The sequence below is a fragment of the Rhinopithecus bieti genome, unplaced genomic scaffold (genome assembly GCF_001698545.2).
Source record: "Rhinopithecus bieti isolate Rb0 unplaced genomic scaffold, ASM169854v2 scaffold_12151, whole genome shotgun sequence".
Classification (NCBI taxonomy): domain Eukaryota; kingdom Metazoa; phylum Chordata; class Mammalia; order Primates; family Cercopithecidae; genus Rhinopithecus; species Rhinopithecus bieti.
The window spans coordinates 741498-756125 of record NW_016807233.1 but is presented as its reverse complement, the minus strand read 5'-3'; the positions used below and the strand labels follow the sequence as shown (position 1 = coordinate 756125).

The window sequence follows — 14628 nt, the reverse complement described above, 5'->3', positions numbered from 1 at the left end:
TCATAAGCATCCTGACAGGATGCTCTATTAAGACTAGAACATTATTTATGTTGTATTCTGTCAAAAATGCATAACTGGAACCTAATCAAGAGGAAGTAGACAAACCCAGATTGAGGCCTTCTACAAAATTGCTGACCTATAATCTTCAAATACATCAATATCATGGAAGTCAAAAACTGACAACCTGCTACAGATTAAAGGAAATGAAGGAACTATGACAACTAAATTTCATATTTCATATGTGGTCCCAAATTGGGAGAATTTTAAAAGCTATAAACAGACATTATTAGAATAACTGGAAATTTTTGGTTATACACTATAGATTTGATAATATTATTATTTGAATGTAAAATGTCCTAATTGTCATAAGTGTCTGTGGTTATGTAAGAGAATGTCGTTATTATTTAGAGGTGAATGGTGCATGAGGTCCAGAAGTTAAATGGTTCAAAACAATATACAGATAAAAAAAAGATAAAACAAATATTGCAAAATATTAATAACTAGGGGATCTAAAGGGAAGGAAATTCTTTATATTATACTTTAAGATATTCACGTACAACCTTAAAAAAAAAAAAAAAGACTGCACTTACTTGTTGCCACATAGCCCAGCTGTGGAATCAAATGTTCATCTGCGGAATTTTCTCGGCCTGGTACTAATCTCTGATACTTGGTTGGATGAGGATTTCCATCTACATCTACCAAGAATGGTGGAGGCATAAGATGAGGAGCCTGCTGAGTTTGCTCATCTAAGACATAATTATTAGAATCTCTAATAAGTGGTCGATAGTCAGTATGGAAGAACATCTGATCAGGAATCTAGAAAAATGAAGTTCATAGGATGGCATTTTAAGGTTCATACATATTAAAGGAAACAAGTATTAAACAGTTAATTAAAACTAGAAAAACAAGGAAATCAAATCAGTCAGCTAAACTGTCAGCTCATAACTGCTACTTGCATGCGACAACAAAGTATTAAAAATGACCTTTTCATATGGTTTGCTGCATCCAAAACCAAATATCAGAAGATGCCCATGAGAATCTGTACAGGCAAAATGCTGTCCATCCTGTGAAAACTTACAGTCAAACACAGCTCCATGTCCTTGTCCTTCAATCTAGGAAACACAAAGAGGAAAAAGTTACGACCAATTCTATGCAAGTGATTTGCTATGTAAACTTGTTTAATGTGGATAACCTGTGACAATATAACCCTTCTGAAAAAAAAATTTAAAAACAAATGTTTCGGCCTGGCATGGTGCCTCACACCTGTAATCCCAGCACTTTATGAGGTGGAAGCAGGTAGACTGCCTGAGCACAGGAGTTCGAAACCACGCTGGGCAACATGGTGAAACCCTGTCTCTACTAAAAATACAAAAAATTAGCCAGGCATGGTGGTGTGCGTCTGTAGTCCCAGCTACTCGGGAGACACGAGAATCGTTTGAACCCAGGAGGCAGGGGTTGCAGTGAGCCAAGACTGCGCCACTGTACTCCACTGCACTCCAGCCTGGGTGACAGAGTGAGACTCTGTAAAACAAAAATAAAAACAAATGTTTCATTAAGCATATACACCAATCGCTAGTCCCAAAAAATAAAATTCATTTTAGATATAACTACCTAGAAAAAGGTCTTCAAAGTTCTTCTAAGCATTAGTTCTCCAAGTGCTCAAATGAAAGCTAACAACCCAATCCAAAGTGAAGGCTTCTTTTACTTCTTATAAATAATTTCATAAATTTTTGTCTTCATATATAATAAAAGGATAATAAGCTACAAGATAGGCCGGGCGCGGTGGCTCAAGCCTGTAATCCCAGCACTTTGGGAGGCCGAGACGGGCAGATCACAAGGTCAGGAGATCGAGACCATCCTGGCTAACACGGTGAAACCCCGTCTCTACTAAAAGTACAAAAAACTAGCCGGGCGAGGTGGCGGGCGCCTGTAGTCCCAGCTACTCGGGAGGCTGAGGCAGGAGAATGGCGTGAACCCGGGAGGCGGAGCTTGCAGTGAGCTGAGATCCGGCCACTGCACTCCAGCTTGGGCGACAGAGCGAGACTCCGTCTCAAAAAAAATAAATAAATAAATAAAAATGAGCTATAAGATAAATGAATGAAGATTAACAAAATTTGGTATTCGTGAACTAAAATGAACACTTTCCTAGATTTTAAGGAGGGCTCTACTTCAACTCAGTAAGATGACTAAGCACCATGCAAAATTTGGCAATGCTGCCAGATCTCAAGCATATATATGGAAAAGCTCAGTCACAATTACCTGAACTTCAAACTACCAGAGATTTCAGAAAAGATGCTCTAAATCTATCGTGAGTGTAACCTTAAATAGATTATTTTTATACTGTTTTATTCTTCCTTTCAAACTGTAAAGTCTATTAGTTTAATATCATCAATTTATAGTAGTTAGTTATTTGTTTAACTCTGCAGGGTAGAGCTATACATATTTGTTGTCTGCACCTTTAACTTTCCAGTAACTAAACGTTGTGTGTTCAGTGTTGGAAAAATGAGACATCTACGCAGTAAGTGCCAGAAGAAACTCATGTCCACACCCAAATAAGTCACTGCTTGAATAGTGATACCTCACTATTGCTGCACATGAATGGATGCCAATTATAGAACGTGGAAAAACTAAAGTTACTCGGATATTCTGAGGATTGCTGAGTAAGATGTGCATATTAATTCATATTCTCTTAACATAAAAAGGAAAAAATTGTTTGTATATATATAAATTATTTTCCTCCAACTGATCATTAAAACATAGGAACACGGATTCATCCACATGGTCCTTCCAGGAGCCACCTGTGCCACAGCACAACCTGCACCTGTGTACCACTTTGCATCCCTGGCCTGGGACCATCAGTCATAGTTAAAGCAGACGCTGGTGGAGAGGGAGTGGCAAAATCTCAAAGCTGGCAAGCTGAAGATGGTGGCAGCAACTCTTCCCTTCGTACACGTGGACTTAACTGCACCAAAAGAATACTTGCCGAGATGAAAGTTTTCTCAAGTGGGCAAACCTATCTAAGCAGAGCAAGGAAAACGGGGATTCACTTGTAATTTGAAGTGTCCTATACAATGATTCCTGACAAAATGCAACCTGCAACTGTGTCTGGAGAAAAATGTCACATTAAAGTTTATTATGTATTCATGAAATATTGTTGCTATTAGTAACTGACAACTCTATTTAGTTTATCTATAATTAGGAATTATGAGCCTCTCAGCTGAGCAGTAAGGAAATGTCAGTAAACAAGGCCAGTTTTCGCTATGCAACCGGAAAGATCATTGTTGCCCACATGAAATGTTTTCTCAGATTATTCTTTGGCATAGAATTTTTCCGCTAATATTCTGCTTAAAGCCTAAATTAATGTAGTTTTTGTTTTGAGGAGTTAAATTCAGGATGTAATATTAGTTCTGAGTTTCAAAGGATAGTTAAGGTAATGGATGTTATCCTATGGATTTTAAAATGATAGAAAATTGTCCGAGAATGCTTAGTTCTTTTCCAATAATTTGAACACACAGAAACACAGCTTTCGGAGATGCCTAATCATGTATTTGTACTTTGGTCATACTATTTGAAATGTTTTAGAATGCATTTAATCAAAGGTCTAAGAACCTGAGACTCAAAGGTCTAAGAATTCATCAATAGGATGCTACTACACTGCATCTAAAATACATTACACAGGCCGGGCACAGTGGCTCACGCCTGTCATCCCAGCACTTTGGAAGGCCAAGGCAGGCAATCACAAGATCCGGAGATTGAGACCATCCTGACTAACATGGTGAAATCCCATGTCTACTGAAAATACAAAAACAAAATGAGCCGGGCATGGTGGCAGGCACCCGTAATCCCAGCTACTCGGGAAGCTGAGGCGGGAGAATGGCGTGAACCCGGGAGGCCGAGCCTGCAGTGAGCTGAGATCGTGCCACTGCACTCCAGCCTGGGTGACAGAGCGAGACTCTGTCTCAAAAAAAAAAAAAAGTACACTTTGAATTGTAACTCAGTATAAGCTGAAGAGTAAACTCACAAAATGTCTCACACATATAAAGCCTTAAAAATGCTAAAACCTTTTTTTTTTTTTTTTTTTTTGAGACGGAGTCTCGCTCTGTCGCCCAGGCTGGAGTGCAGTGGCGCGATCTCAGCTCACTGCAAGCTCCGCCTCCCGGGTTTACGCCATTCTCCTGCCTCAGCCTCCCGAGTAGCTGGGACTACAGGCGCCCGCCATCTCGCCCGGCTAGTTTTTTGTATTTTTTAGTAGAGACGGGGTTTCACCGTGTAGACCAGGATGGTCTCGATCTCCTGACCTCGTGATCCACCCGTCTCGGCCTCCCAAAGTGCTGGGATTACAGGCTTGAGCCACCACGCCCGGTCCCTAAAACCCTTTTACACAATAATTCCTTCAGAATTTCTCTCGGAAATAATCATGTACAAGGCTATTCAAAGTGCCATACATATTTTAGAAACCACTTACGTACTCAACAATAGAAATTGTGTAAAAGTTAACTTTCTTCTGAGACAGGATGAATTTATACTCAAAATACATCCGTAAATTCTTTAAAATAAAATTTCAAAAAAAGATTTTACATGAAATAAGATTACAAAACTATGTGCAAGCACATTTACCCACGTAACCAACCTGCACATCCTGCACATAGCAGGTAGCCCCTGAACTTAAAAGTTGGAGGAGGAAAAAAAAAATACCACTGTATGCAAAGATGCCAACTAATAAATATGGAAGGAATTATGCCATTGGAAAATCTTCAATGGATCCAATACTTGTGGGTAAAAATTTAATAAGAAACAGGTTATTTAGATTAGTCTCAAAAGAGCTAGTAAAAAAATTAGTTCAGTAATTATATTGGGAGGCCGAGGCAGGTGATCACCTGAAGTCAGGAGTTCAAGACCAGCCTGGCCAACACGGTGAAACCCCATCTCTACTAAAAATACAAAAAATTAGCTGGGTGTGGTGGCAGGTGCCTGTAATCCTGTAATCCCAGCTACTCGGGAGGCTGAGGCAGGAGAATCGCTTGAACCCAGGAAGTGGAGGTTGCAGTGAGCCCAGATCACACCATTGCACTCCAGCCTGGGCAACAGAGCAGAACTCCATCTCCAAAATAAAACAAAAAATTATCACCATAATAAGGGGACAAATAAATACCATGTGCCTCCTAATATGATTCATGAAGGACACAGTATCATTTATGTTTTACTTCATTTAAAAAAACTGTAACAATCTAATCATGAAAAAATATCAGACAAAACTGAGGACACTCTGTAACAATACTTGCTAATATTCAACAAAGTTAAAGGCCAATAAAGAGGAAAAACAAAAAAGGCTGAGAGGGGCCTGATGATAATTAAAGAAAACTAGAGGCTGGGCACAGTGGCTCACGCCTGTAATCCCAGCACTTTGGAAGGCCGAGGCTGGCAGATCAAGAGGTCAGGAGATCGAGACCATCCTGGCTAACATACTGAAACCCCGTCTCTACTAAAAAATACAAAAAAATTAGCCGGGCGTGGTGGTGGGTGCCTGTAGTTCCAGCTACTTGGGAGGCTAAGGCAGGAGAATGGCATGAACCCGGGAGGCAGAGCTTGCTGTGAGCCAAGATGGTGCCACTGCCCTCCAGCCTGGGCGACAGAGCAAGACTCCGTCTCAAAAAGAAAAAAATAGAAAAGAAAAAAAAGGAAAACTAAAAAGATACAACCACTTAAACACAATGCATGAGCTTGAACTGACCTCTGGTCCACAGAGCAAAATGTATCTAAAAAGATATTACTGAGACAACAGAAAAAAATTTGAATATAGACCTAACTAGATAATGCTATTTTATAAATGTTAAATTTGCTGATTAGTAACTATAATTATGATTATGTGAAGAAGTTCTCAAAAGATACAGTAGTATCCTCATTTGGTTCTAGAATACACATATGCAAAATTTTTTTCTATTTTTTTTTTTAAGAATATACCTGTGCAAAAAGAAAAAGGCTAGGAAAATCTAATAATGTTTTATTTCTAGATCAACCATCTTGGGAGTTTTCTTTTATAAGAGAATGTCTCACTACATTGCCCAGGCTGGTGTTGAACTCCTGGGCTCAAGCAATCCTCCTGCCTCAGGCTCCCAAAGTTCTGGAAGTTCAGAGTCACCACACCCAGCCCAAGGTTACTAAAACTCCAGTAATCAAATACTGTAATATTTGGTTAATATTGAATATTAATAATGTCATTTTATTATTTTGTTACCATTTTTATATTTCTATTTATCAAATATTTCAATAAATTCAAGTAGTGAAAAAGTTTTTATAATTGCCGTAATTTTACCAATTTAAACACATAGGCACACAAAATGCTAAACAGGTAACTTAAAAATGTCTCCCTCATATAAATCAGTCATACAGAAAATTTCACGTAGGTATGTATATACATGTAACTGTCAGATATTTAGTAGGCTTTGAATAAGCTGATTTGTAAAAACAAACTGCCAAAACAAGCAGATCAATTTCTGGCTACGCCTTGTAACCTAAACACTCTAAACAAATTCAAGCATGTATCAAGGTACATATCACTTCACTTACCATATTAAAATAATGTTTCATCTTGGTACCTTTTGTAATATCCCATATAAATATGCTGCCATCGTGTCCTGCAGATAACATAATTCTGGAATCAAAGGGATGCGTCTCCAGAACAAATACTTCATCAGCATGTCCCTTTAACAAAATCATAACATTAAGGAGGGTTTACAAGTTACAAATTAAAATTTAAAATACATACTGTTACAGCATATACTTTTAAAAATGTATTAGACAATAATTTATAATTATAAAAATTTCTAATCATTTCATAGTTTACATGAAAGAAACTTGTTCAGTATATTACTTTTATAGCTTCAAAATTAAAATCATAGTTCAAAAAATTTCATTTGTTACACTGTACCAGAAACTACCTACCAGTAAGTTATGAAGCAGTTGTCCAGTGTAAGAATTCCACACTTTGAGGACATGATCATTCACAGCTGTGACAACAATGCTATCATTCTGATTCCAAGCTATCATTGTTACTTTAGGTTTCATAAACCTCTCCTCTTCCGAAGATAAATCCCTAACAAAAAAATACACAACACGTAAACGTATTTAGATAGTCGGCTATACAATGTATACAATCCTTCATCAATACAAAAATAAATCCAACCCATGTGCCTATCTCGTCAACCCTACAGTGAGTTCATCACAACTGACCCAGAACAGATTTTCTAGAAACAGTTTAGGGCAAAACCTGAAGAAGGAAGGGATAATTTAGAAACAGTACAGAGACTGAATAAGGGCAGATTTTAGGACATCATTACTGCTTATGAAAGCAATGCTTTTTCTCCCTATTTCTTTCCTATTATTTCCTTCCTCTGAACACAAATCTATTGCTAACACTTACTTCCAACTGTTTCTCTCCATAGAAAACAAAAAAATTTTAGGAACCCAAAAGTAAGTTAACTCATATTCATATTCCCAATGTTTAGAAAAATAACTGACACACAGACGTTCAATCTGAACTGCAAATGGGACTATTCTCATCTCTTTATACAACTTTCCTACAGTCTACTCCTATAGGCCCCTTGGCAAGAATGGTCTTGGATACACATGCCTGGAATGTTTTTCATCCTTTATATGTGTTATGGAGGGCCAGGAGCAGTGGCTCACGACTGTAATCCCAGCATCTTGGGAGACCGAGGCAGGCAGATCATGAGGTCAGCAGTTTGAGATCAGCCTGGCCAACATGGTGAAATCCCATCTCTACTAAAAATACAAAAATTAGCCGGGTGCGGTAGCACACACTTGTATTCCCAGTTACTCAGAAGACTGAGGCAGGAGAGGCAGGAGAATCATTTGAACCTGGGAGGCAGAGTCTGCAGTGAGCCAAGACCACACCATTGCACCCAGCCTGGGTGACAGAGGAAGACTATGTCTCAAAAAAAAAAAGCTATATGCAAAGGGTCTCTGTATTATAGCAGTCAACAGTGAGGTAGGGAAGGCCTAATGGTACTGAAATAATAGAATACGTTTTAAGTAATTACAAGCATCAGCCAGGCACGGTGGCTCACACCTGTAATCCCAGCATTTTGAGAGGCCGAAGCAGGCGGGTAATGAGGTCAGGAGATCGAGACCATCCTGGCTGACACGGTGAAACCCTGTCTCTACTAAAAATACAAAAACAAAAAACAAAAACAAAATTAGCCAGGCGTGGTGGTGGGCGCCTGTAGTCCCAACTACTAGGGAGGCTGAGGCGGGAGGATGGCGTGAACCCAGGAGGCAGAGCTTACAGTGAGCCAAGATTGCACCACTGCACTCCAGCCTGGGTGACAGAGCAAGGCTCTGTCTCAAAAAAAAAAATTACAAGCATCTAACATGTTTTAATTAACAAAGGCCGGGCACAGTGGCTCATGCCTGTAATCCCAGCACTTCTGAGAGGCCAAGGTGGGCAGATCACTTGAGGTCAGGAGTTCCAGACCAACCTGGTCAACAGGGTGAAATCATGCCCCTACAAAAAATACAAAAATTAGCTGGGCGTAGTGACGGGTGCCTGTAATCCCAGCTACTCGGGAAGCTGAGGCAGGAGAATCGCTTGATCCCGGGAGGCGGAGCTTACAATGAGCTGAGATCGTGTCACTCCGTCTCAAAAAAAAAAAAAAACAAAAAAAAGAATACAGCTATAAAAATATGAGTGCTATAAAACAGCTATCTATGTAACTACAAAAGAAAACACACACAGAAGAGAGAATAATTCTAACTAGATTGATTGGTGTTGAGGGTAGAATATTATTAAGAAGTAAAATGGAGGCCGGGCACAGCGGCTTACGCCTGTAATCCCAGCACTTTGGGAGGTCAAGGTGGGTGGATCACGAGGTCAGGAGATTGAGACCATCCTGGCTAACGTAGTGAAATCCCGTCTCTACTAAAAATACAAAAAAAATCAGCCCGGCGTGTGGCGGGCGCCTGGAGTCCCAGCTACTCGGGAAGCTGAGGCAGGAGAATGGAGTGAACCCAAGAGGCAGAGCTTGCAGTGAGCCCAGATCGCGCCACTCTGTCTCCAAAAAAAAAAAAAAAAAGTAAAATGGAAATAAAGGCGAAGACCCATTTCTCATTTAAGCTAAAGCTTTCGAATTAATAACTTTTTTTTTTTTTTTTTTTTTTGAGGCGGGAGTCCAGCTCTGTCACCCAGGTCTGGAGGCTGTAGTGGCTCCATCTGGCGCTACTGCAACCTCTGTGTCCAGATTCAAGGATTCTCTGCTTCTAGCCTCCCTAATCCATGGGGGATTACAGGACATGCCACCGATCTCCAGCTAATTTTTTGTTTTTTGTTGTTTTGTTTGGTTTTTTTGAGCAGAGTCTCACTCTGTTGCCCTGGCTGAGTGCAGTGGCGCATCTCGGGCTACTGCAAGCTCTGACATCCTTGGATTCATTTCTATTCCTCCTTGCCTCAGCCTCCTGAGTAGCTGGGACTTACAGTTGCTGCCACCACGCCCACGTTAATTTTTTGTATTTTAGTAGAGACGGGTTTCACCGTGTTAGCCAGGAATGGTCGTGATCTCACTGATCCGCCAGCACTCGGCCTCCCCAAAGTGCTGGGAATTACAGGCGTGACGCCACACACAGCCACAAATTAATAACTTTGAATTTACTAAGGTATGTTGCCATTCAGCAAGTGATTTGCCAATATTAGAACACTAAAATAAACAGATCAATCAATCACTGATTACAAAAGATCTTGTATTTTCAAGATTGAAAGTAAGAAAACTTAAATGAAAGTATGTTCTTCATGGAAGAAATTACAGAAAAGTCCCCTTCATGGATTGGAGTGTATCAGCAAGAAAAACTGAAACAGTTTTCCGTCTCTCATTAAAAATTTTTCATTCAAGTTTTGACACTGATTGTTTCTATTTTGCTTAATAAAACAATAGGTGAAATTATTTAAATTATCTTCACCCCATTCCCTTCATATTTCAACTTAATCAAGATTGACAGTATCACTTTCATACTGAGATGTAACATTTTTATATATGTTTTTTATTTTTTATGACAAGGGTTATCAATTCCAGTATATATACTTTTCATTTCTCCATCACGATAATTCACACAAAATAAGAAGATCAAATTTTATCTTGAAAACTGCAATACAATTACTTTGAGCTACAGCAGAGAATATAAATCAATATTTTGTTATTAAAAACCAAAAGCAATTGGAGGCAGAGGTGAGAGGATCACTTGACCAGGAGTTGCAGGACCAGCCTGAACATAGTCACTACAAAAATTAAACATCAAGGCCGGCGCGGTGGCTCAAGCCTGTAATCCCAGCACTTTGGGAGGCCGAGACGGGCATCACGAGGTCAGGAGTTTGGAGACTATCCTGGCTAACACTGTGAAACCCCGTCTCTACTAAAAAAAAAAAAAAAAATACCAAAAAGCTAGCCGGGCGAGGTGGCTGGAGCCTGTAGTCCCAGCTACTCGGGGAGGCTGAGGCAGGAGAATGGCGTGAACCCGGGAGGGCGAGCTTGCAGTGAGCTGAGATCCGGCCACTGCAACTCCAGCCCGGGTGACAAAGAGCGAATTCCGTCTCAAAAAAAAAAAAAAAAAAAAAATTAAACATAAAATTAAGCCAGGCGTGATGGCTCATGCTCACAATCCCAAACTACTTGGAGGCAAGAAGGGGGTACTGCCTTGAGGCCAGGATGTCAAGGCTGAAGGAGGCACGAGCATCGCCTGCACTCCAGCCTGGGTGATCCAGTGTTCTATCTCAGGAAAAAAAAATTTTTTAACAGAAATAAAACAGACATTGATTTCCAAAAGACGAATGTGGAAACATTTCTCAGTAAAAACTGGTATGAAAAATGCAAAGTTAAAAATTAGGAAACAATTCTAAAGTAAAAATCATGACTTTTATTTTTAGACAGAGTCTCACTCTGTCGCCACAGGCTGCAGCTCAATTTTTTTTTAACCTTAACAATAAAGTATGTCTGCTTACCCTATTTCCACAGCCTTGGCTCTAAGCTGCTTTTAAAATTTTCAAAATCCTATCCATAGAAAAGTACAATTTCCACTCTTAATATACTTGAGTTAATTTTATCTTTTTTACTTGTGGAAGCTTTTAAATGCAACACCTAAGAAGGAGGTCAATGCTCTGAGCAATAGAAAAACTACATGTTATTCTTTGGTACACAATGTAAGGATAAATTTATCTGGATGTATCTGGTTCATCTAATATGCAGTAGGCAGCTATTTGCTTATACCACAGCTCTTCATAATAGAAGGTAGCTATAATCTCCTCAACAAAATAACCACTGAGAGACAGAGAGAGAGAGAGAGAGAGAGAGAGAGAGAGAGAGAGAGAGACATACATCAAACACCTATGATGCACCTACTTCTAACAATCTCAACTTACCCTGAGATTCTAGTAGCCATATCCAATAAAATGCTCCTCCATTCTAACTGCTCAAATCTCCAAATTCGTGCTGTTCCATCTCTGCTACCACTTAGGAACCTTAAAACATTCAAAACAGGATCTTACTATATTCACACACTTTCCAACAAGGTCTACAATTAAAATCACATGCAAAAAAAGAATGTAATGTAGCTGTCCTGACAACAGGACAATCCACAGGTGTTAATTCAAAAGACAGGTATTTAGAGCATATCTGGATGGGGAAAAAATTAGGTTTGCTATGATTTGCCTGGCCCTATGAAATTAAAACACACCTCAAACTCAATCAATAGCTTTTCAAACAGATTTAAGTTTTGAGAATACAATGTATAAGAATGCTGAGAAGAGGCCAGGCGCAGTGGCTCACGTCTGTAATCCCAGCACTATGGGAGGCCAAGGTGGGTTGATCACAAGGTCAGGAGTTTGAGACCAGTCTGACCAACATGGTGAAACCCCATCTCTACTAAAAATACAAAAATTAGCCAGGCGTGGTGGCGTGTGCCTGTAATCCCAGCTACTCAGGAGGCTGAGGCAGGAGAATCGCTTGAACCCAGGAGGCAGATGTTGCAGCACAGTGAGCCGAGGTCATGCCACTGTACTCCAGCCTAGGCAACAGTTAGGCTCTGCCTCAAAAAAAAAAAAATGCCAAGAAGAAAAAAAAAAACAGAAAAAAGTTTTGAAGAATAGGAAAATAAGAGCAATGGCTCCATTTTAAACACCTTATTTATTAATTCATGTTGGACACTGTGTAAAAATAAATCAATCTATTAACAAATTAAGTTCTCAACAATTACAGTTTAGCAAAGGTAACTGACACACAATGGAGGCAAAGAAGGAGGATACGATTTAAGTAATAATTTCTTTGCAGGATATAATCACAGTGGTTTCTTAGAAAAGTTTTTTTAACTACCCAAACAAGAAATTTCATGATCCTTACACGTTATTTTTTCAGTAAATCAGACATCCAGCCAAAGAAAAACTACTTTTGGTCACTAGAAGCTGGCAGAAACTACAATTCTAAAAACTTACATTTCATGTGTTTCTCCCCCAACCCCTACCCTAGACACTTTTCATTCAATTAATATATTTACTAATAAATATCTGCAATATACAAAGTGACAGTGACTCCAGCTAATTATATATCATTTCAAAATTTCTGAGATTTCAGACGTTCTGACTACAGAAAAATGCTAAGTATGTGAAGTGGCAGAGATGTTTATTGGCTTGATTTAATCATCCCACAACGTAAACATACATTAAAACACCACAGTGTAGTTACTCCATAAACATAGACAATTATTAGTCAACTAAAAATAAAAAACAATGGCTGAGCGTGGTGGCTCACGCCTGTAATCCCAGCACTTTGGAAGGCCGAGGCGGGCGGATCACCTGAAGTCGGGAGTTCGAGACCAGCCTGACCAACATGGAGAAACCCCGTCTCTACTAAAAATACAAAGTTAGCCAGGCATGGTGGCGGGCACCTGTAATCCCAGCTACTCAGGAGGCTGAAGCAGAAGAATAACTTGAACCCGGGCGGCAGAAGTTGCGGTGAGCTGAGATCATGCCATTGCACTCCAGCCCGGGCAACGAGAGTGAAACTCCATCTCGAAAAAGCAAAATAAAAAATCATAATATAAAGGGAAAAAATATATACAAAATGACAGGTTAGCTACACTAATACGTAGTACATTGTAATTTGCCTAATAACACACACACACATATACAAACACACACTTACCGATCACCATTGTTACAAAATTGGATACTATCTACTTTATCCTAGAGGGAAAAGGACAAATACAAAAATGATCATCTACATGGTTTGCAAATTTGAAAAAATGAAGTTTTATGCTAGAAGCCTATTTGCTTTAACAAGCAAAATATGTACCTGTGTTGCTTAGCCCCATCATTCAACATGTTTTATAATTTTAAGTGAAGACTAACTACAAACCTAACAAGACTACTAAAATACAGCTTTCATTTCAAAGAAAGGCACATCTAACAGGAAAAAAAGCCTTGCTTCTAAACTTACAGCATTATTTATAATTACAACTGTTTAAAATTACTTATATGGAAGTGAAATGTGTGTAAAGTGCTCAAAATATTGGCTTTAAAGTAGCTAAAAACAAGGCATTTTCAATTGTACTCAAAAATTGTTGTTTTAAGTTATTTAAATCTATATTTATCAAATAACCTCTGGATGTGGACTGGCTTTCTCCCAAAAGCTTCAAACAAAAGATGACTTTACCCTGACCAGTACTTCAGAACACTGACAGTTTTCTATCTTACTATACATTGATAAAACCACATTCTTATTTCATGGGCTTGGTTAGATAAATAGGCCCACTTAAAACTAACCCACCCAGATCAACTGTCATAATCAAGATTTTGAACATAAAGCTAAAATAACCACTGTAAAATATCAGGCCTCTCAAGAGCTAATCTGAGTTGCCAATGACACACCTCCCTTTCAATATAATTCCTTGTATGCTTAAATTAAAATTAGAATAGAATTAACAAAAACTACATTGTACCTAGACATTTTCATTTTTATAAATATACAAACATCTCTTTAACAATATTTTAACTGTCAAATATAATTCAAAATTTAAAAGATAACATTCACAAGCAATGACTTATCAAAGAAATGCAACTATGATTTAATATTTTAAAACTTAATACCATCAAAAAGTTATAAATGATAGTTCATTTGTTCAACAGAAGAAAAAATTAAAAATAAAAGTAGAGCCAATAGCAATGCCCCTTAGCAATGAGAGGAATAGTATTAACAATCTAAAGGATTTTAAAACGTGGATGCTTACAGTGTGGCTTTCAAGTTCTGCGATTTTTTCGGGTGCTTCAAAACCCAAAAAATACATTCTGATTACATGATCAGTACTACCTGTGGCTAAAAACATACCACCTGAAATAAAAATGGTAAAGTTTAAACATCCATTTTATAACAAATACCTGAACAAATCAAATTTCTATATTAAAATATAAAAAAAATCATACTCTAAAACTAAGTGTATCTCAACAGTTGCATGTTCTAACTCACAATATAGAGCTTATAAAACTGTATTTGTAGCTTTAAAAAACAAAATTAATTCAATCAATCTGGAAACATTCACAATCTCCTCTTGCTTTTTTTTTTTTTTTTTTTTTTT

The 14628-nt window shown here is 38.5% G+C and overlaps 1 protein-coding gene across 1 annotated transcript in view; it reads right to left on the bottom strand.

Moving 5' to 3' along the window:
* BRWD1 (bromodomain and WD repeat domain containing 1) overlaps positions 1-14628 on the bottom strand; it is a 129623-nt gene that overhangs the window by 83866 nt on the left and 31129 nt on the right. Inside the window, exons 11-17 of the mRNA XM_017880685.1 lie at positions 14284-14384; positions 13200-13240; positions 11423-11521; positions 6943-7093; positions 6568-6702; positions 984-1112; positions 591-816 (exon numbers count right to left, since the gene is read on the bottom strand). Of these exons, the coding sequence (XP_017736174.1) occupies positions 591-816; positions 984-1112; positions 6568-6702; positions 6943-7093; positions 11423-11521; positions 13200-13240; positions 14284-14384 (882 nt within the window). The remainder of the gene's footprint in view (positions 1-590; positions 817-983; positions 1113-6567; positions 6703-6942; positions 7094-11422; positions 11522-13199; positions 13241-14283; positions 14385-14628) is intronic.